Source organism: Colius striatus, chromosome 3 (assembly GCF_028858725.1).
Source record: "Colius striatus isolate bColStr4 chromosome 3, bColStr4.1.hap1, whole genome shotgun sequence".
Classification (NCBI taxonomy): Eukaryota; Metazoa; Chordata; class Aves; order Coliiformes; family Coliidae; genus Colius; species Colius striatus.
Window position 1 is genome coordinate 17,371,892 of NC_084761.1, and position 22,016 is coordinate 17,393,907.

Genomic DNA, 22,016 nt, shown 5'->3' on the forward strand with positions numbered 1-22,016 from the left:
TGGATTTTCTCTCTTTGAAGCCTCCGATCAGCACCCCACGCCGCTCTGACTCTGCTATCTCCGTCCGTTCATTGCACTCTGAGTCCAACATGTCCTTGCGCTCGACGTTCTCACTCCATGAGGAAGAGGAGGAGCCAGTAGGTATTTGGGATTTGGGAAGGAGCAGTATTAGGAAGTTCAGTGTCAAAAGAGTAACTTAATGGACTCTTGTGAGGATGTTGAGCTGTTGTGGGCAGATTTTTCATGGTGTCTGGCAACTAAAAGCTTGGCTGTCAGGGCTCCTGCTTTTAATTTGGTTCCCACCGCTGACTTGTGCACGTTACTTTGTTTCCGTGTGTACCGTTTCTCTATCTGTAAAGAGGGGGCAATGTTGAGGCTTTTCTGCTTCTCAGAAAAAAACTGTAAGTCTTTGCAAAGTCATGTATGAGTCCCTGGCTGTGCTGTGGAGCAGTAGGGGGCTGCAAGGCTTCAGGATGGTGGTCCAGCCCCAGGTGGCAAGACTAAAACAATTCCCCACTGATTCAGAGCCCTATCTTAGTCAGTATTTAGGGCTAACTTGGTTGTAAGCCCCAGGAGGGTGCAAGGAATTGTCCATATGTGACTCTTGTTTGAGGAGGACACTTTTAAGCTGAGCTTAGTTTGTCACCCAGTAAACTAACCCCAGACTGGATGCATAAAAAGTTCAGCATCATTTTGCCACAGATTTGGGATAAAAGAGTGTGTTTCATATTTAGGAACCCAGAGTGTTTTGTTTGCATTTCTGAGAGCAGCACAGGATGAAAAGAAAGAGTGAAGTGCAGTGATTGATGCTCTGAAATGTGAAGCCTTGCTCTGGCGTGGAGTGGAGAGCTGTGCTGCTCCAGGAGGACGTGCTGAGAGCCCATGCTCCAGCAGTCTCAGTTGGTAAACAAAATCAGAGATGGGCCCATTGCAGCAGAAACAATGTTGTTTCTGCTTTGTAAAGAGGAATGAAAGAGCCCTTCCTTCAGGATGTTTCAAAAATACAAAAGGGCAGGCTGTTTAAAAATTGCTTGTAAACTTCAGGCTTAGTACAGGGGACATTTCTGACAATGCACTGTTCAGCCCAGCCAAGCAAAAAGTACCAGACCGTGCAGCTCACATGATTCTGGTCACCTGAGTCACTCTGGCTAAGAAGTTTGTCTCTACAGTCTGCTGTCAGGTCCTGATCCTACCAGATATTGGCATCCCCAGTTTGTGATGAGCTGAGGGTCTCCAGCCATCCCCAGGTTCCTCCTTCCCCTGCCTCTTACACACTGGAGGTCAGCAGATTCAGACAAAAGTTTATTTGGAGCTAATGGAATCCTTAGTGTACCCTGTGCCCCAGGCTCACTGCTGGAATTGTTTTCTTCCTTCTGCAGAGCTGGAGGCTCTTACATTTGACTAATCCTTGTGCTCTCTCTTGTCCCTTTCTCTCCCCCTCTTCAGGAGCCACTGGTGTTTGCTGAACAACCGTCCGTGAAGCTTTGCTGCCAACTGTGCTGTAGTGTGTTTAAGGATCCAGTCATCACAACCTGTGGGGTAAGGCTCTTCCAAATCCCCAGCGTGGGCTCCACAGGTGTCCTGTGTGAGATATAGCCAAGCCCTGACTGTGCCCAGTGACTGACAGCCTGACTGAACAAAGAGGAGGCAGCCCCTGGCTGGGGCAGCCAGGCCAGCGTAGGAGCAGAGCTGCTGATGGGCACGTGTTAGATTTCCCCACGAGCAGCTCTGCAGCAGTCTGCACTGGGGGGGGTGGGGCGCTCTGCGGTTAGCTGGAGAAGCATTGGGCTTGCTTAAAATTGGGTGGCTTTTCCCAGGAGAGCTGTACTGTCAGCCTCCCTGTCCTGGCCACGTTCAGTCTCCTTGATGTGGCTTCAGTGAGGGCTAAAGCTCCTCGTTCCCTGTCCTGAAGGGCTCTGCGGAGCACTGCTGCCTCGTGGGCACCCCAGGGACAGCGGCTCTCCGGTTGTGAAGAAAGCGTTTCTTATAAAACAGGAATGGCTCACAGCTTCATTTAGTTAATGCTTGCAATGGGATTTGAGATGCTCTGATGAAAGGCACAGAATATTATGAATATTCTTCTATATGCCATTTTACTGGGATTTAATAGAAACTGTATATTATTCCTGCTCTGTGCTACATGTGATGAAAGATGGCTTTGTGACGGGCTCTCCAGTGCTTCTGACGTGCTCTGATTGCTAGGATGGAGCTGTAGCAACAAAAGCAAGACAGCAGGGTGGTTTATTGCAGTGAGGGTGCTATCCCCAAAGGTGCTGGAAGTTGGTGCAGTTTTGCTGCACCATTTCAGTAAGCAGCTCTTCATGGAGACACCGAGAGTTACTGGTTAATATGGAAAAAACAAAACCTGCTTCAGGAAGCAGACTGACTTCATTTGCAGTCCTGGTTTGGCAGCTCTGGAGAGAGCACCAAGCAGCTGTGCCGGGCAGGAAAAGACTCTGTGAGCAGGGCAGCAGATAACAGCTCTGGAGAGTGACTTGCAGCCTCTCAAGCACTGCTGCCAAACTCTGTCCCTGTGGCATGGGAATGTGGCTGAGGAGGCTCCAGGAGAACCCACAAGGCAAGCTCAGGACCAATGAAATGCTGCAGCCTTTGTTCCTGTCTTTATATCCATTAGCATGTTAGATTGTGTTTGATACTTGAAGTTAAACTGTTACTATACATTTATGCTGTAAGAAGAGAGAGGGATTTAAAGTGGCAAAAAATTACAGTTCATTTAATGGGCTTAGAAACCAGCTGTCCCATCCACCTGACAGCAGGACAGCTTCAGCTGTGTTAGAAGAGCTAGAGAGGAATATATGTGATGGGCTGACTGGCCAAGGACAGGGAGAGGCCAGGCTTCCCCTTGCTCCTTCCCTTGATGGCTTCTCAGGGAAATGAGGGGAATTATGTGGACTGAAGGAAGAAGTAGAAAAACCCCGTGCAGACTTGGAGAGCAGGAATATCAGTGTGGCAGAACATGCTCATGGCTTTGGCTTGCACCATGATCATGGCCTGATCCCGAACAGGACAGAACCCTCAAAACTGTGAGCTTAATACTCAAGAGCAGGACCCGTGTTGCACTGTCAGTTGCCTGAGCACACAGCTGGTTTTTGCCCTGTGGTGCAGGCTCAAGAGCGTGCTGAGCTCTAAAGCAGTCAGAACAGCTGCTGAGGCCCCTGAGCCTCAGGCTTTGGTATCTCCCACCTTTCCAGGATTAGCCACAGGGAATAATTTGTCCAATACTGTTTACGCTGACACTGCCGTTCCTCTTTGTCTCCACAGCACACATTTTGTAGAAGATGTGCCTTAACATCTGGTGAGTACAGATCTGCTCTTGTGTGATGCAGCCAAAACACTGTTATTTTCTGGTTTGTTTGCTTTCACTTAAAAATCAACCTGCACAAAGATGTCTGAGGGGCTGAAAACGAGCTCTCAGTCACAGACAGCCACTGCAGCAGTGAGGGGCTGGGGTACGTGGGGCTGTGCAGCTCTGAGCTCTGATGGTACTTGCTGTAGCATGGGCACTGGAGGGCTGGGCCCAGCTCTTGGGCACAGGATGTTCTCAAATCCAGGAATATGCACTGGATAATCCCAGGATAATACACGTCTCGACCAGAGCTGCCCCATTGATTTCAGACAGAAAGCTTTTTGTGGCTGCCTGTCTAAGGAACAGGGGGGCTGTATTTGGCAGAGACCCATCAAACCCCTCCTTCCCCCATCCTGCTGGTGCCAGCTCTCTGCCCGCTGGCCAAGCCCGTGCACAGCAGCACACAGGGCTGCTTTAGCTCACTCAGCTCTTCCAGAAGCCTGGTGGAGCCCAAATGTCTGGCTACTGGCCTGGCCTAACCAGTTCCCGCTTGGTTTGGACACTGTGCTGCAAGAAGGACCGTATTTGGCACAAGCCATTGCCCCTCTTGGAAAGTGGCTGTTCAGCACAAAGCTATTCCTATTACCAGAATAGCAAGCCCAGAGAAGGCTCCCTGGGGAGCTGAACGAAGCAGCAGCTCTTTCTGCCTTAACCATGTTCATCTTCTTCATGTGAGGGTCCTTCTGCTTTGCACACTAATCTCCTGTCACCATGTCATGCTGTATCTATCCCAACCAACAGATTTATAGTAAAAGGCTTTGCAGTTGCAATCCTGAATTGCTCAGTTTTGCTGCTGCCCTCAAACCTCGTGTCTTTGCATCTCTGCAGCATCCCTGGCCTGCAGTGCCTCGCTGAGCCCCAGGCCTGGGTGAGGGAATGACTTATGTGTGGGGCATCCGCTGATCTGTGGTCATCGGCAATGAATACTCTTTCACTTCAGTGAGCACAGGGTCCTCTGAATGAAGGTGGCCCTCTTTCCTCAGCAGCTAGTTCAAATTATCATGAGTTGACATAAAATGTAACTTTTCACCAAGCCCAGAGCCAAGCCAGAGGCAGTGGCTTGCAGGCGTCGTGTGAATCTTCACGCTTTGCTCCGTTGCCGCCCATCTGGGAGCTGGCTGTCTTGGCCAGAGAAGGCAAAAGAATCAAATCTCAGTGCAGAGGCTCTTGGAAATGCCTCTGCACTGTCTGGGTCCTTGCTGACTCTCTCTCTCTCACTTCCCTACCTGGCAGAGAAGTGCCCGGTGGACAACGCCAAACTGACGGTGGTGGTGAACAACATCGCGGTGGCTGAGCAGATCGGGGAGCTCTTCATTCACTGCAAGTACGGCTGCCGGCCCGCAGCCAGCAGCAAGCCTGCTGCCTTCGAGGTGGACCCCCGCGGCTGCCCCTTTACAATTAAACTGAGTGCCAGGAAGTAAGTGGCTTGTTACCTCCTCAGGCAAAGGGCTCCAGCACCAGCAGTCTGCTGTTTTATCTGAGCTGCCCTGCACAGCCCCTGCCGGCAGTGCTCTGCTGGGGGGTGGGAATGGGCAGGGTGACTTGAGGGGAACAGTCTTTGCATTGTATCTCGATTTCAGGATGATGACAGATGGGCTGGTCTCAGGAAAATGAGGCTGTTTACTGTGCCCAGCTTACCTGGGTGTCAGTTTGGGACAGGGGATACACTGTGGAAGTAGCCACCTCACATCTGGGTTGAAACATTTTGGCTGTGGTCAAGCAGAAGCTTTGGGATTCTTTATTTGTAAGAGGAGTTACCCTAGTCACATCCTAGGAATCTGAAATCTACCTGAAATATATCTAACCCCCCATCCCAAGTGCATTCACCATCTTTCCTGTCACCTGGCCGTTGCCCATGGTTGATGGCTGCCTGAAGGCTTAGCCAATCCGCTGCAGAAGTAGGTGTTCCCTGTGTAAATGTAGTCTACTGTTACTCTCAACTTACTGACCAAATGAGAATTTAAAGCTGTAATTGCAGTCTTAGAGTAGGAGGCTTTCAATCACCTGGCAGCTTCACAGGGCTGCTTTGCTTCTTTACTGATGATCTGTGTTGTTTCTGTGAATTTTTGCTTATTGCTGATTTTCCCTCCTTTTGCTTCTCTCTGTGGGCAGAGATCATGAAAGCAGCTGTGATTACAGGCCCGTTCGCTGCCCCAATAACCCCAGCTGCCCACCTCTCCTGAAAATGAATCTGGAGGCACATCTGAAAGAGTGTGAGCACATAAAGTGTCCCCATTCCAAATACGGGTAAGGAGCTGGTGCTTCTTAGTGGGAACAATGTACTGAGCTCATTTCTGAGCTGCTTTTAAACTACTGCAGCTTTGGGATAGCCCCAGGGGCTCTTAGTAGCTCTACCCAGTGCTGTGCACTGGCCTGAAACTGAGATGAGGCCTGCAGGGCTCGCAGATGGCAGCCCCCAGGCTGTGGAGAGTGGGCAGGTCACGCTGCCCAGCTGTGAGCCTCACTGGAGGAGGAGGCTGAGGTGTGAGGGAAGGAGAACCATCTGGAGGAGAGTCAGAGCAGTGGTTGTGGGCAGAGCCATGCAGGGAGGAGGATGAGAACAAGAGTAATTTGAGCATCATGTCAGTGTCTTTCAAACCAGTCCTCTTCCCAGAGCAGGAGAAGCGCTGACCAGCCTAGGGAGGGCTGGTGATCACCCAAGCAGGGGTGCAGCCCGGGTTGGGGGTTCCCTGCAGGATGCACAGCTGTGGTTACTGGTGCAGGCAGAGATGTCCTGCCAGAGGCAGAGCAAGGCAAGTCCTGGCAGAGCAGCTCTGACTCCCTGCCATGCTGCAAGCCCCAGACAGCATCTGCTGACGTCAGATGATTTTTCCATGCGTTTTGATGGCTCTTACATTGGGCTCTTGATGAGCACACGGACTGACACCACATTCTGTCTCTTGCCCAAGATCTCCTTTTCCTTGCCACTGCCTAGACAGACAGGCAGATAGTTCAGTTTGGAGTCAACACTAGAAGAATGGGAGCTGCTCGGCCTCTCTGTTGCCCTGCAGTTGCCTGCACCCAGCAGGATGGTCAACCACAGCACCACTGCTCCTAGCTGGAGCAGAACAGCCAGGGACCCACAGATGCCTCACAGCTCCCTCTGAGGAGCCAGTTGAACAAGGAGGTGTCCAGTGAGCCCTGCTCCAGCCAATGCCTGCCTTCCCCTTGTAGGTGTACATTCATTGGAAATCAAGACACTTACGAGACCCACTTGGAGACCTGCAAGTTCGAGGGTCTGAAGGAGTTCCTGCAGCAGACAGACGATCGCTTCCACGAGATGCAGGTGGCAATGGCCCAGAAGGACCAGGAAATTGCCTTCCTGCGCTCCATGCTGGGGAAGCTCTCAGAGAAAATTGACCAGCTGGAAAAGAACCTGGAGCTTAAGTTTGGTGAGTCTGCACTGGATGAGCTCTGTGGTGAGAGCTGTAAGCAGCCCTTTGTTAGGATGATCCATTACAGGATTCTTTCCATGTTTAAAACTGGCCCTGAGCAGTTTCAGGAGGTTCAGATATTCCATTGCAGAGCAACAAATAGGGTTTCCATCGACTTCTCTACTGCCAAAACACGATGGGACTTAATCCTGTGGTCACTGGTCACATGGCAAGTCCTAGAAATGTCTGCAGGCAGCTGCCATCTTTCTCCTCTGACATTTTCCTGTGCAGTCCATGGGCACACACCCCTATAAAAATCAGCCAGTCCAATAGCCAACAGTGCAGTCATCCTCGAGCAAGCATGGTTGGTGGGCACCTTTGCTGTGTCCAGCCTTGTCTTGCTTATGAAATTTGCCAGGTCTTCATCATCCAAATACAATTTGCATTTGAGTAGCAGCCGCCCTCCTGCTTTTCCCTGCTGATCGCAGCAGTGTGTTCCCCTCCCTCCTTGTCAAGAGGGTCGGTGGCAGCAGTGGAGATGTCCTCTGCCCATTCCCCCCAGATGCTGTCTCTGGCCCTGCAGTGACACTGGGCCTCTCTGTCTCTCCTAGACGTGCTGGACGAGAACCAGAGCAAGCTGAGCGAGGACCTGATGGAGTTCCGCAGGGACGCCTCGATGCTGAACGTGAGCAGGGGGCTGGGCCCCGGGGCGGAGCAGGGCTTGCCTGCAGTTAGCAGCGTCTGCCACTAGTGAGGCTCCTCCTGCAGAGGGGGAGGCTGTGTGGTTCCCTGCTGTGTGCTGCCTCTGCTCAGCCCAGGTGTGGTTTGCTTTTGCTGCAGCTGGGGTCTGCATGAAGGTTTTCCGTTGGCTGAGTTAAAGGCAGCTCAGTGAGCACATGCTGGTCACTGTATCTGGGCTGCCATTTTAACTGTTTCTTCTGCCTGTTTTCTGAGCCTGTTGCTGCTCTGTAAATGTGTTAACAGAGGAAAGGACCCTGCAGTCAGGAGAAAGCCCTCTGCTTCAAAGCCCACGCACTCCTGCACTCCTCATACTAGGCAGGAACATTAAACCCTTGTCCCTGCCTGCAGAGAGAGCGGGAAGATAAGCAGATCCCTGCTAACATGCGGAGAGTGAGAGCTGTATCATGGTTTTGGACATTATTGGAGCCCTGTTGTTGGGTAGATATTCCTCCCTAGTTTTCAGGAGGAGTTCACCCTGCTTTACCTAAGCAAACTGATGAAGAAGGTCCCCATGGACACAGTAGGGACCGGGCCGTGAAGAGACTGCAGAGACCTTCTAATTCATCTCCACCGAGGTGGGCTTCAAGAGCCCAGCTGAGCAGCAGTCCCCATAACTGATCTGATTATTTTAGCAGTCTGGTGAATGGCAGAGCAAGGACAGTGTATTCTGAAAGGTATTTCTGTGCCTGCTTGTGTACTGAAGAGTTTAGTGTGGGTCTGAGATGCTGTCAGAGACCTGTAGTCTCTGGAGAGAGGAGAATGAGAGATGTATGCATAGTCTTAGACCAGGAGACATCAGAGCAGGAGTCATCTGCTGAGGGAGGGCCTTCACAGGGAGTCAAGACCTGTCCAAAGGCAAGAGTGGCTTTAGCAGTGGAAGGAGACAGTGTTAAAGCCATGCCCAGGAGGACAGGCTGGTCCTGATGGCTCTGCAGCTCATACAGCTTGTTCTGTTTTTCAGGATGAACTCTCTCACATTAATGCTCGGCTCAACATGGGCATCCTTGGCTGTGAGTATGCATGTGGTTTCCATCCTCTCTGGCTGGTTTTGTGTTGATGGCCCAGTGAGCCCTATCAGGGGTCACAGATATGCAAATTAATGGTTGTGTCTGGGAGCAGCAGGAATTTGTTCCCAGGGTCACTGCTGCTGCCGGAATAAATACTTGTGGGAGAGTTTGCCAGAGGCACTGGCTGAAGGAGAACCGCCAGTGCTGTGGGGCTGTTAGCTGCTAGGGGCAGATGTCAAGTGACCTCTCTGCATCTCTGGCTTCCCTACATTCAACCTGGGAGCTGCATTGGGGAGAGGAGTCCTGGGCCTCAAAGCAATGCTAAGTTGTTGATCTGTAAGGGTGGGACATGAGAACTTCCAGCCAGACTGGGGAGGGTCTCACGATTCCTTCTGGCCTGCAACAACATGGAGAGCAAGGAGGACCAGCCAGGTCAGCACAGGGAACTCTGTCCCCTCTGTGCTCAGCATGATGTGAGGTGCAGCACCATTCTCCCACCTCTCACCTGCCCTTTTGTTTCTGTAGCCTATGACCCTCAGCAGATCTTCAAGTGCAAGGGGACCTTTGTGGGACACCAGGGCCCTGTCTGGTGTTTGTGCGTTTACTCCATAGGAGACTTGCTCTTCAGTGGCTCTTCAGACAAAACCATTAAGGTAAGAGCTTGCCTCTGCTGCCTGTCTTCTGTATTTGAAGATGTGCCTCAGGTGGGACAGAAGCTGAGCTGCAGTTTTGGGGTTGGGGAGGGGAGGGAATGTCACTTCCCAAAGATTCTCCAAATGGATCTGAAGTGATTCTTTGCAATGATAGTTGGGCAGAATTCCCTGTGATGAAATGTTATGTGATGGAGAAGCCAAGAGACAGCAGTGATTTTTGCAAAGCCCTGGTTAGAGAGTCATTCCTGCTGCTGCCAGGTTTGCTTTATATGGTGTTTAGGGCATTCAAGCCTATTTCAGCCTCTGATTTTATTTTCCCTTGATATAAAAAGTCATCTCAGGACAAAAAAAAATAAATGTCCCTGATCACATGTGTCCTTTTTCCATCTTATGGCCTGTTTGTTTTGCTTTGTGCTGTTTTCAGTAACTCAAGCTGACAGCACTGCTCCAGTGCAACCTCACTAACCATTGGCAGTGCCACGGCCGTGGCTGTGGTGGCTGCTGGCCAGGCTGGGAAGCCACGTGTCCTGCCCCAACTAACCCAACAGGAGCAGGGCTTTGCTTTCCTTCCTTTGAGCAACAGCAAGGGCTGTGTGGAAGGACGTGGACATTGCTGTACTTTAGTGAAAGAAAACAGCTTTCTCTCCTGTCCCAGCAGCTCTGGGCACCACATTCCCCTGTCCCCTCTCTTAAGAGTGACGTGTGCTCAGTGGGGAGCACCTTTGCAGGGGCAGAGGAGGCTGTGCTGTGCCATCAGAGCCCTGGGATCGGTGTGAATTGCTAAAGCAGGAACCCGAGAGCTGCTTCTCTGGTTTGATGTGTTTTGTTGGTCTGGGCTGTGAAAGGCAGAGCTGGTCAGGGCTGACGCCTGCTGCTGTTCAGTGTCAGCTTGTTAACTTCAGCCTGACCCTTTGCAGTGAATTTCCTTTCCTAGACAAGCTTATCTGTGCCTGGGAGCCTGGCAGGCAGGTGCTCAGGTGACAGCCTGTTTCCTCATGTCGGTGCTTTTGTGGCTTTGCTGACATCCTGCCCGGGTCCCCAGCTGCTCTGTCTGCTGGCATGTGACCCTCTGCTGACTTGTGTTTCCTGTTAGGTGTGGGATACCTGTACCACATACAAGTGCCAAAAGACCTTGGAAGGTCACGATGGAATTGTACTGGCTCTCTGCATCCAGGGGTGAGTGGAGAGGGACACCTACCCCAGCAGGGGAGAGGGGGGAGAGCACTGGGGCTCCTGAGCTTGTCTGTGGTTCTGCATGTGCCAAGATTGTGCATGAGAAGCACATCTTGCCTCTTTGCTCTTTAAAAACCGACCAAGCGTGTGCCCTGCTGTCCTGGTTTCCCTCCCTGCTCGCCAGTGGGGTGCCTGGCCTCCTGCTCAAAGGGCCAGTCCAGCCTGGCCTCCCCATGAGACCCAGCCTCCACTCCTGGGGTTGGAGTGTTTAGTCTTGGCCCAGTGAGGCTGTGGGACTGCAGCTCCTCACCCAGCACGGTGCCTGGGAACGAGCTGGGACCCTGCCCGCGTTGCTCTCCCTCGCTGACCTCCTTTTGTTTTCTGGTGACATTACAGGAACAAGCTGTACAGCGGCTCTGCTGACTGCACCATTATTGTGAGTACCCAGGCCCCCTGCTCCGCTCAGCACTTGGGATGGGACATGTAGGGGCTGGCCCTAGGCTAGGACAGGGCAGGGCCCTGCATCCTTGGTTTGTAGAAGGGTCTTTGCCGACTGGTGCTGTGTTCTGCCCACTGCCACCAGCCACGAGACTGGGGGTTGAGTGTGGGGTGTCCTGCAGGCCTAGGGAGCAGGCGGCTGGTGCTCTGAGCCCAAGTGGGTCAGTCCTCATCAGGCCAGGCCAGCGGCTCCTCCAGCTACCTGTCCTGCTGCTGCAATTGCCTGTGTGTGACTGCCTGCCTCCAGAGGCAAAGAGGAAGGGCTATAGCACAGGGGACCTGCCCCTGCCCCTCATGGGTGCTCTTCTTCTCCTTTGCAGGTCTGGGATATTCAAAACCTGCAAAAAGTGAACACGATCCGAGCACATGACAATCCTGTTTGCACTTTGGTCTCTTCACACAACATGCTGTTCAGTGGCTCTCTCAAAGCCATCAAGGTAGAGTTCTGGGGTGGTTTCTCTCAGTCTGGTTGGGGACCAGTGGTACAAACTGTCAGGCAGCAGCATCCAAACAGGAATAAAGTGGCATTTGGGGCTCTAGGTGACCTTGTTGCTGTGCTCTCCTGAGCCACACAGAGAAGCACAGCTACGCAGAGCAGCCTGCGCTGCTGAGGTTTACCCCCTGTTCTATGTTGAAATCAAAGATGTTCTGGGGCCTGGCTGCAAAAAACACTTGTTTCTTCTAACTCTAAGCCTGAGTCTGCAGGTGAAACGTCTTGGCAGTTGCTGAGCACATGTGTCCTTCGGTCCCCGACGGACCTACTCATTGGGAGCTGTCTCTGGGGTACAGAATTGGCTGGGGATTCAGGCTGCCTGTTTTGCAACCCAAAGGATCTCGAATCTGCATTCTTTACCTAAAAGCATGCAGAAAGCAGGGAACAGCTTTGCAAGTTGCCCTTTAAAGCCTTGGCTAGCTTCCCTTGATTCTGCTTCCAGCTCCTGGCGAGACAGCTTATGGGACTGTCCATCTGTAAGAGGGCACATGCTCTTTTCTTATCTGGGGCCTGGAGTGTTTCAGGAGAACTTGAGGCCTTCTGTTTTTGTTGTCCCCAGCCACTCTGTGCCAGATGAGCTGAGGAGGCCCTAGAGCTACTCAGAGAGGCGGGGAGGGGATCAGTCAGTCTTTGGGTGCTGGGGCGTTTGGCTCTGGTTTCCAGGAGCTATGGGAATAGAGCTTTGTGGGGAGGGGCTGGGAGTGGAAGCCCAGAGCAGTTCTTTACTGTAGGTTTGGGTTAGGCTTTTCAAGCCCATGAGAAGAGTCTCTGCCAGGGCTCACGCAGACTCCAAGCCAGCCCAAGGGCCGTCAGGGAACACACTTGCTCAGTGTAGCTGTTGTGTGGTTTATCTGCAAGTCAGTGGGTTCAGGCAGGTCCTCCTGGGCAGGAGAACAGTGCCAGGTCCTGGGCTGTGGGCTGGTGGGGCAGAGGTGGGCAGCACCTGGCTCCCCTGCTGGAGGCTGACCCCAGCCCACTGAGAGCCTCCTTTGAACTTGTGTGTGTGTGTTTCTGCTTTCCGCAGGTCTGGGACATTGTAGGTACCGAGCTCAAGCTGAAGAAGGAGCTGACGGGTCTCAACCACTGGGTGCGAGCACTGGTGGCTTCTCAGAACTATCTCTACAGTGGATCCTACCAAACAATCAAGGTGAGCCCGAGACCTGTGGCAAAGAGCAGCCATCGGCTCTCCCGCTGCCTCTGTCTGTGTTCTGCAGCATGGGGTGGGAGAGCAGGACAGAAGGTAGCTGCCAGGAGGTGGGAGCACTGCCACAGCCTTGCTGGATGTTACTGTGCCAGTGGCACCCTGGCAGGCCCACGGTTGCCTGGCTGCTGGGGATGCTCATGGAGGTAAAACAGCCTCGTGATGCCTCTGTGGCTGCCACAGCCTTATCAGTCCTGCTGATAAGGGGGGAGGTCACTGTCTAGCTGCAGTTACCACAAATCTGTGCGTGGTTTCTAAAGTGCCCTTATCTGTGTTGGCTTGGGCTTTGATGAATAGTTCATCTCAGCATCTGGGTGACACATGAGAATTTGAACTCCTCGGTGTTACTTAATCCTGATTCATTTGTCTGCATCTGGTTTTAGTGCTCTCAAAGTCTGGGTTGTGTGTGCACATCTGTGCATGTGTGTGCATTGCACATGCATGTACAGTGTGCACAACTTTTCCAGCCTGGATGTCCAAAGCAGGGCAGCTAAGTCTGTCAGCACTCAACGTTCCAAGACATACAGATTTGTCCTTAAATAATACTTAGAAGTACCTAAAGGGTGATGTCAGGAGGATGGGGCGACACTTTTTTTCTGTAGTGCCCAGCAGCAGGACTAGGGGTAATGGACACAAGCTGGAACACAAAAAGTTCCACTTAAGGCAAAATTTCATTGCTGTGAAGGTGACAGAGCCCTGGCACAGGCTGCCCAGGGAGGGTGTGGAGTCTCCTTCTCTGGAGGTTTCCAAGCCTATCTGGACACATTCCTGTGTGACCTGGTCAAGGAGAACCTGCTTTAGCAGAGAGTTGGGCTGGATGATCTCTAGAGGTCCCTTCCAACCCTAACCATTCTGGGATTCTTGTGGTAAAGATGTAACCTGAAGCCCCATGGAGCCTGGCCAGAGAACAGCTTCAAGGGAGCTCCCTCCTGGAGAAGGGTCCATGCTAAGGCCTCATCCTGCCTTTGCTCCGGTGTCTCTTTCAGATCTGGGATATCCGCAACTTGGAGTGTGTGCACGTGCTGCAGACGTCGGGAGGCAGCGTCTACTCCATCGCCGTGACAAACCACCACATAGTGTGTGGCACCTACGAGAACCTCATCCACGTAAGGGCTACAGGGTCTGGCACACTGGTTGGCCTGAGCCTGAGGGAGAGGGGGAGGAGATGGGTGCCAGGTTCTGTGTGCACCTGCACGGGTGCAGCCCAGAGGTGTGCGTGGAGGTGGGCACACTGCTCGGAGGACGAGGCGGTGGCCTGCAGCCCAGTGCAACCTCTGAGCCCTGCTCTACACCCACAGGTCTGGGATATAGAGACAAAGGAGCAAGTCCGCACGCTCACTGGGCACGTGGGTACGGTCTATGCCCTCGCCGTCATCTCCACGCCAGATCAAACCAAAGTCTTCAGTGCGTCCTATGACCGGTCTCTCAGGGTACGTCTCCAGGGCTGTGCAGCTGCCTCTGAGCATTGAGCACTGCTGTGAAGCAGGGACAGCCTTGAGGGAGACTGGGGTCAGGGATCCTCACCCCTGCATTTCACGTGGCCTCCCGTTTCGTTGTTGGCACGTGGCTCGAACGCTGTGGCACTCTCCAGGTGTGCCCGAGCCCCGTGTGCTCGCGTGGCTCACCCTCCCGCTGTGCCCGCAGGTGTGGAGCATGGACAACATGATCTGCACCCAGACGCTGCTGCGACACCAGGGCAGCGTCACTGCCCTCGCCGTCTCCAGGGGCCGCCTCTTCTCTGGTGCCGTGGACAGCACTGTAAAGGTTGGTTTCCTCAGGCTTCTCCTTGATGGTTTGATCTCTTTCAGCGCTGGAACTAGGGCATTAAATGAGTTAGGAGCTGTCTTCAAACAAGCAAGGGGATGGTTCTCAATGGGTGGGAGGTTTAACTCCTGGCAGAGGGTGTTGTGGATGCTGGAAGCCTAAAGGGAAGCTCCACGAGGCCACTGAGAACGGTCCCTGCCACGGTCCCCTTTGTCTCTCCTCGGCAGGTCTGGACGTGCTGAGTGCGCCGCGTGGGTCCTGCACGTGGACAGACCAGACTCCTCCCTCCGCGGGCCTGCGGAGCGACCGACACCGCTCCAGGAGCCCCGCCGCAGCCCCTCCGCACCGACCACTGCCCGCTGCTGCCCCGCGGCCGCCCCCACCCGCACGGCCCCGCCGGGGAAGGGACGGCCCCGCACACGCCGGCTGCCCCTCAGCTCTGCCCGCTGCGGAGATGCAGAGGAAGCCGCTCCGGTGCCCCCCGCTCCTCAGGGTGCCCGGCTCTGCCTGCGTCCCCCCAGCCCAGGAGCATCCGCTGGGAGCGGGGCAAGGCCAGGCCCCCTTGGCCAGTGATGGGACTGAAGGGTTCAGCCAGTCACGATGGGGGTGGTGACACCGAGCAGCTGCTCCCCTTGTAAATGGCAGGACCGAGGGTTAGGCCTCGCCTCGGGCTGGGACCCCCACCCCTTTCTGTCTCTTGTATTTAATTTTACTGCCAAGATGTCGGGCTGATCCCTCTGGGAAGAGGTGTCTTCTTGAGTAGCCAGGTACGATTTTTACGCCACAGCTAGTTCTCAGATAACACAAGCCCATTGTTCACCACCCTGTAATAATGGTCTCCACATTAAAGACAAATGTCTCTGTTGCATTTCTACTCACATTTTCTACTGTTTTTAAGATTGTAATATAGATTTGATTATTTCTTCATTGACAATAAAAGTGGAAAGCATTGTTCCTGGCCAGCCTGAGTTATTGCCGGCTCGGGACAGGGGCCGGCAACCGCCACTGGCCCCGCAGCAGCCCCCACGACCAGCCTGCACCCAGAGCCACAGCGGCCACGCTGGTGGGATGAGCACGACCGTGGCCCCCACGGCGAGAAACAGGGCGCAGGGGCTGGGCACCACGAGGGGGAGAGCAGTTCCCAGGCAGCCAGGTTGCCACACACCCCCCAGCACACCGGCCCGGCAGAGGCACCCGGCAAGACACGGCCACGCGGCGAGGACCCGCAGCACCGGGCACCCTCTGTGCCCACCCTCCCCGGTGCCGTTTGGACACAAAGAGCGGTGGCAGCCCGGCACGGGGGGGGTATTTTTTTTTATTATTTTTCTTTAAATATTTGTTGCCAGACTTTGTATAGGAGCAAACTTCTTCACAGCACCACGAGCCACCTACTATTCAGAATAGGAAGAATAAGACGAGTAGAGGTGAAATCTAAGCACAGAAGAGCAGGGAGAAGCACCAAGATGCATAGCTTGACAGATGGGATACGATACAGAGTCCATAACTTAATCATAAAAAATATATATATGTATATATCCATCATGTAGAACTGTATGGATTTCTCTTTTTTTTGTAGATACATATTTTTTCCTTTCAACAGATATTTTCAGGCGGGTGATTTTTTTTTTTTTTTCATTATTTTTTAATTTTTAAAGTCTTTTTTTTTGGTTGGTTTTGTTTGTTTTTTAAAAGAAATTTCAAAGTTGTGCCAAACACATCTGGATCAGCGACCACAACGGGCGAGACGGGGGGGCGGGGGAAGAGCGAGAGAGAAGGGGAAAGGGGGACAGCGGGAGGAGGGAGAGGAAGGCGGAGGGAGAGACCGCTCCATACATCTCCAGAAAAGAAAAGGAACAGCAACACTTTTGTTTCAGAATCACAAGCAAAAAAAAGAAAAAGAAAAACCTAAAAGTTGCATTCATCAGGACTCAAGCGACTGAACCAGACCTCAACTCCTGTTTGCACACGAATATACAGCAGCACGCGCACCCCGCGTGCACACCCACCACGCACACCCACACGCACACCCACCAAACGCCAAGGAACAGGGACGAAACCCAAGGAAAAACCTGAAGACACTCCAAAAAAAAAATCCAAAAAGAAACAAAACGCCTCCGGTATACGAATGAACAGAAAAGAAACCAAACAATCCTCCAGAAAACAAGGCACATCCTTTGAGTTCTTAACGGTGTAAAAAGAAAGACGCGACACTGAATCCCAACGGCAAGACCCGAACAGAACTGCTCGCACGTACCTTCCACCCAGAGAAAAGGTAAATATTGTGCTACTCATAGAATGAGTTTGCCACAAGACACACAGCTTAGTATAATCTAATAGTTTTTCTCAAGCTAAAATCCAGTTTTCTCTTGATTTCTTTTTAAACTGCTTTATATATAATTGCTAATATTTTTTTAAAATCTTTTAAATATATATTTGTTAAAGTTTTTTATTATTATTATCTTGGGGGTGGGGGGAAATCTGCTTTATATCTTTTTCTCTCTTTTCTTTTCCCCCCTCCAATAAATTAATACTTCTTTATAGCTTAGCACTCTTCTCTCCCTCAGCAGGGAGGGGCCGGGGCTGGGCAGGGGCACGTCCCACTGCCCCCGGCCCACGCCGCCAAGGGCCCCGAAACGGGGCCTTTGCTCCTCAGTTTGCAACCCACGCAAACAAAACCCCCTTCCCAGGCACGAGGCGAATCCCCCCAACGAAGGGAGGAGCCCCGGGGCCGGGCCCCCGCGCCCCACAGGCAGCATCCCTGCGCGGGGCAGCCCCAGCCCCGTGCCCTGCCCGCGCCCTGCCCGCCCCCAGCGAACGACGACGGAAGAAGAAGCTAAAATTGAAAAGGAAAATTAAACAAAAGAAAAAGGAGAAAAGAAACCCAAGTGCGTTTGCCCACCCGGACCCGCCAGCAGCCAACGCCGTCGGCGACACGCGGCACCGTTGCTGACGGAGCCGCCGGGCAGGGCTTGTGCTACATTCGGGCCGCGGTCACCCGCAGCACCGGGGCCAGCAGGGCACGGGCCCGACGGCGGCGGCCACCGGACAGATAGGCTGAGGGAACCCCCCCGAGCCCCGGCAGCCGGCAGGGCCCGTTTGGGTCCGGGGCGTGTTGCTTTGTTTCTTCTGTTGTTATTTTTTGCTTCTGCGAAAGGGAGTCCTGCTGGAGCCGGCGCCGAGTCCGTGAGCACAATCCTGAGGTATCTTCTTTGTGCAAACCCCGAGGGACGGGATGTCTGGGAGGGGACGGCTGTACAAAAGGGCCGGGGGTTCGGGCGGCGGGGCCGGGGGAGTCGTGGATCGTTGTGCCCTTGTGCCCACGTAAGCCCTGAGGTTCGCGGGGCCCTGGCACCCCTCACTCCAGCATGGCGTCCAGCTGGTCGGCCAGGTCATCAAACATGCTGCCGATGTCATCCAGGATGCTCACGGTGCTCTTTGACTCCACGGCCGAGCTGGGCAAGTGGTGGGGACAGGTCAGTGCCTCGCGTGGGACAGTGCCACCGCACGGTCCCCTCTGCCCAGGGTCCTCCTGCCCCGCTGTGCCCTGCGGTGCTCGGCACCGCGTTCCCCAGGTTCACCTCTGCCAGTGCCACTGCACAGCTGGGGGCAGTCCCACCATGCTGTCTCAGTGTCCCCACTGTCACCTCTCCAATGCAACCTCAGTGTACCTGCCTGCCCAGGTCCCCTCCCGGTGCCGCTCTGGCACAGCGTCCACCAGCGTCACCTCCCCAGCATGGCTCCAGCCAGGGCCCTGTGATGCTCCAGCACTGTATCACCCCCAGCACAGCCCCGCAGACACCCTGCCACAATGCCCATGGCCTCTCAACCTCCATCCCCACACAGCTCAGTAGCACAGAGCAGCCCCACACCCTGCCCGGGACCCCCGGCCACCCACAGCCCCACGCCTGCTTACTCTGCCGCCTGACTGTCCTCCTGTTTGATCTTCTCCTCCACAGCCTGCAGCGCAGCGGCCAGGGATGCGCTTGTCTCCTCCAGCTTCTGCTGTGCCAGCTCAGGGCCGGCGGTGTCAACGGAGGGGCCAGCGATGGCGGAGCGCGGCGGCTTCACCGGCACCTGCTGGGGCTGTGCGCCGGGCGAGAGGGGCTTGGCGGGGCTGGAGCAGAGCGAGGGCGGCGTGCTGGAGGGCTTGGCGGCGGTGGCACCCAGCTGCCGGGCAGGAGACGGGGCTGGCGTGGAGCTGGCGCTCACTGACTGGATGGCGGCGTGAGGCTTGGGGGGCTTGGGTGCTGTGGGGGGTGGCGTGGGCTTGGGGGACACTGGGGGCGGAGTGCCGTGGCCCCGCTTCACCTCTGCAGAGAGAAGGGAGAGGGGCAGAAGGGCAGTGGGGCTGGCCGGGAACCCCAGCATTTGTACCGGGGTGCTACTGTCCAGGTGGGGGCTGACATGGTACCTACCTGGGCTTCCAGGGCTTGGGATGGGCACCTTTTTAGGAACAGGCACCGGCGGCCCAGGCACCTTCTGGGGCAGCTGCGTCAGCACGGGCTTGGGGGACACTGGCGGCTTGAAGGGCTTCTTGGGCTCAGCGGGTGGTGGGGTGTAGTCGGGGCCGTCAGGGCGGGCGGTGGGCGGCGGGGTGGGGGGCAGCTCAGCCCCGCTCAGCTCGGAGGCCGGCCGCCGCTTCACGGTGCCGGTGCCATTCTGGTAGACGGTGAGGGGGGCCGGCTCCAGCGCCGGCTCCTTGTCCTTGGTCTTGGGCCGGCGCTTGACAGTGTCTGACTCGGTGAGGACGAAGCGGACGCCATCCTGCTGGCTCTGCCGCGCCCGGATCCGCCGCTTGAGCGTGGCACTGGCCTCCACCTTGGCCAGGTCTCCGTGGCGGTGTGCTGGGGAAAGCCCCTCGCTCGCCTCTCCCCGGGCCGGCCCCAGGGGCCGCGGCCGCTGCTTGATGGTGAGGTTGCCCTCCTCGGCGAAGGGGATGTTGTCTGGCGAGCCACCGCGGTCGACCCGCAGCCGCTCACCGGGGCCCTCGGCACCCGCTTCCGACCGCACACTGTCAGCGCGCTCGCGGCGGGCAGCCGCCACCAGCCCCGTGACGGGGCCGCTGATGGTCCGACGCCGGTTCACCACCTCCCCGTCCAGCCCGATGGCCTCCTTGTGCTTGACGGTGGCCAGGACAGTGGCCACACGTGCTCGGTCAGGGCTGCCCGGAGGGGCCCCCGGCTGCAGGTAGTAGCCCTCAGGAGCCTTGGCCGGCCCTGGCCCAGCAGCCGCGTGTGGCTTCTGCAGCGCCAGTGCCCGGGCGCCGCCGCCGATGGAGGACATCTCCAGCATGGCCGCGATGCTGCGCACGCTGCCAGCGCTGCCCGTGTCCACGCTGCCGCCCAGGTCGCTGGCACGCCGTTGCTCCCGGCGGCTCTCCCCCTCAGCGGCAGGCGGCCCGGCAGCCGCCTCGCCCTCACCCTCCTTGGGGAAGTCCTCGGCCATGCCGGCGCTGGAGATGGCCGAGCTGGAGCGTTTGGGGGGAGGCGGTGGGGGCCCCTTCTTCTTGGGACGGACGGCAAAGGACTGGCTGCGGTTGACGTTCTTGTCGCCGCCGGCAGGTGCCCGCACAGAGTGGCTGCGGCCCACGCGCCGCTGGACAGTGGCGTAGGGCCCTGCGTCCGGCACCAGCAGCTCATCCCGCTCCTGCTCGCTGTCAGAGGCGGCGTAGCGGTTCAGGCTGTGCGCCCGCTTCTTCGGCCTCCCCGGCTCCTCCTCGCCCTCACCTGCTGGCGGCAGGCACAGCACTGGCACCGAGACAGGCAGGACGGGCACCCCCGGGGGCGCGCCCTCACCCTCGGTGGGCTGCGGCAGGACGTAGGCAAAGCCACGGTGGGTGGGCGACTGGGGCAGGGAGCGGGGCGATGCGGGACGCTCGCTAGGAGGCAGCAGCTGTGGAGTGGGCTTCACCTTGGCGGTGGCGTGGGGCACCGGTGGGCCCTGCGGGGAGGGTGGCCGCGGCTTGCCGGGGGTCTGCGGAGGCGTCAGCTGCCCGGCGGAGGGCTGGAAGGGCTGCCGGGGCTTGCTGGGCACTGGTGGCACGCTGGCACGCTTGACAGGGTGACCGTGCCGGGCCGGGCGGCTCTCCTTGGGTGGCGCAGGGGGACCCTCCACAGCCCCCTCTGCCAGGTACTCCTGGCTCTTGGAGATGGCAGAGGTGGGGGGAGCCCGCGGGCCATCCCCCAGCAGCTCCTGCGAGCTGCTCATCTGCCTGGCGCGGCCGCCCAGCCCTGGAGGCGAGCGATAGCCCGGGGCTGCGGGGTTCACCACCTTCTCGGGGGCCTCCTCAGGGCCTTCGCCCGTCATGGCCACCTGCAGCTCACTGCTGAGCTCGCTGTCCTGGAAGGTGGTCATCTTAGGCGACTGGCACTCGGGTGGCTCCGGCGGGGGGGACTCGATGGCCAGCACCTCGGGGCACGCCGCCGCCGCTGCCTTTCTCTTCAGCGTGCCCGGCTCATACTTGCCCAGCTCAGCACGCTGCAGCTCCGCCAGCTTCTTCACCGCCAGCATCAGCTTCTTCTGGTGGCCTGGGGATGGCACGGGGCATCAGCACCCTGCTGAGGGCTGAGCTGCCGCAGCCAGTGCCGAGGCACGCGACCTTACCCAGCTTGGTAATGCCGATCTCCTGCAGGTCCTCCCACGTGATGTCGGTGATGAAGTCGATGTTCTCATAGCCGTTCTCCACCAGCACTTTGTAGTACTGGGACAGGCCGATCATGGAGAGCCACAGCGCCAGGTTGGCCTGGAGAGAACAGGCACGGGCATGGCTCAGCACCAGCTGCAGCAGGATCTGGCTGTGCAGGTGATCCCATCCGGCTAGGGGACAGCCGCAAGGCACCCCCCTTGTCTCCACTCGGTCCCTGTGCTCCATAAGCACTCAGGGCCATACCCAGCTCCATTCCCATGGGAAGCCCCTCACTGTGCCAGCCGATGGGGCAGGAGGGCTGTCAGGGGACACGTTGTCACACCTGTGTGACAGCTGGCACCAGCCTGATGGTCAGGCTCCAGGACTGTGGGATGTGGGAATCATCTGACAGTGGCGACCCAGCTCCCATCCTCACCCCTCGCGCCATCCCCTTCCTGGACGTGGCCTCGGTGTCCCTGGCCACATGGCCCTTACCGGTTTGTACTCTGGCAGCCACTCAGGGATGTTCAGGTTGTTGATCTCAGAGGCGATCTTCTTCCTGTGCCCTGGCTTGGTGACACCAATGGCCGTGAGGTCCTGGGGCAGAGAGCAGGGGGTCAGTACCACCCCACATCAGCAGTGCCTCCCTCCCCATGGCACCAGCCAGCCACGGCAGCCCCGCGGCCTCACCTCCGGCGTCATCCGGCTAATGGTGGTGATGTCGTAGCCAGCATTGAGGAAGTTGGGCGCATAGAGCTGCAGCTGGAACTTACAGAGCCACTGGTACACGGCCTCTGAGCTCTGGGGCAAGAGGGATGGCCTGGCTCGGGGCAGCTCTGGGGACAGGCACCTACTGCCCATGTCCCCCGGGCTGTCCCCACACTCATCCCCGTGCGGGCAGGGACGCCCCTGGCACACATGTTGCACGGGGGGCTGGTGCCGTGGAGCTGGGAGGGCCAGCAGCGGAGGGATGACTCACACCGCTGGCTCACAGCACGGCATGGCATCCCACGGGCACTGCCGTGGTGGCCAGCACCCACAGCCACGCCAGCCTCAGTGCCTGCATCGCAGGGCTGCCAAGGCATCCGCAGCTACGGGTGCAGGGGGGCAGCCCCTCTGC

The 22,016-nt window shown here is 56.4% G+C and overlaps 3 protein-coding genes across 6 annotated transcripts in view; 2 read left to right on the top strand and 1 right to left on the bottom strand.

Annotated features, from left to right (window-relative positions):
• Nucleotides 1-15,175, top strand: part of TRAF7 (TNF receptor associated factor 7) — a 35,728-nt gene extending 20,553 nt beyond the window's left edge. For 3 of the 4 annotated variants that reach the window (XM_061992127.1, XM_061992128.1, XM_061992130.1), the window contains 17 exons: nt 21-137; nt 1,447-1,539; nt 3,283-3,316; nt 4,601-4,784; nt 5,480-5,614; nt 6,542-6,759; nt 7,353-7,426; nt 8,444-8,492; nt 9,015-9,142; nt 10,236-10,318; nt 10,712-10,751; nt 11,134-11,250; nt 12,331-12,453; nt 13,494-13,613; nt 13,806-13,937; nt 14,152-14,271; nt 14,499-15,175. In XM_061992127.1, the coding sequence (XP_061848111.1) occupies nt 21-137; nt 1,447-1,539; nt 3,283-3,316; nt 4,601-4,784; nt 5,480-5,614; nt 6,542-6,759; nt 7,353-7,426; nt 8,444-8,492; nt 9,015-9,142; nt 10,236-10,318; nt 10,712-10,751; nt 11,134-11,250; nt 12,331-12,453; nt 13,494-13,613; nt 13,806-13,937; nt 14,152-14,271; nt 14,499-14,513 (1,782 nt within the window). In that variant the 3' untranslated portion in view covers nt 14,514-15,175. The remainder of the gene's footprint in view (nt 1-20; nt 138-1,446; nt 1,540-3,282; nt 3,317-4,600; nt 4,785-5,479; nt 5,615-6,541; nt 6,760-7,352; nt 7,427-8,443; nt 8,493-9,014; nt 9,143-10,235; nt 10,319-10,711; nt 10,752-11,133; nt 11,251-12,330; nt 12,454-13,493; nt 13,614-13,805; nt 13,938-14,151; nt 14,272-14,498) is intronic. The other variant, XM_061992129.1, reaches the window with a different exon arrangement.
• MLST8 (MTOR associated protein, LST8 homolog) overlaps nt 1-22,016 on the top strand; it is a 69,756-nt gene that overhangs the window by 5,433 nt on the left and 42,307 nt on the right. The gene's annotated exons all lie outside the window — the stretch shown is intronic.
• Nucleotides 17,627-22,016, bottom strand: part of CASKIN1 (CASK interacting protein 1) — a 30,533-nt gene continuing 26,143 nt past the window's right edge. Inside the window, 6 exon segments of the mRNA XM_061993411.1 lie at nt 17,627-17,723; nt 18,185-18,581; nt 18,687-20,798; nt 20,875-21,013; nt 21,392-21,493; nt 21,587-21,697. Of these exon segments, the coding sequence (XP_061849395.1) occupies nt 17,627-17,723; nt 18,185-18,581; nt 18,687-20,798; nt 20,875-21,013; nt 21,392-21,493; nt 21,587-21,697 (2,958 nt within the window).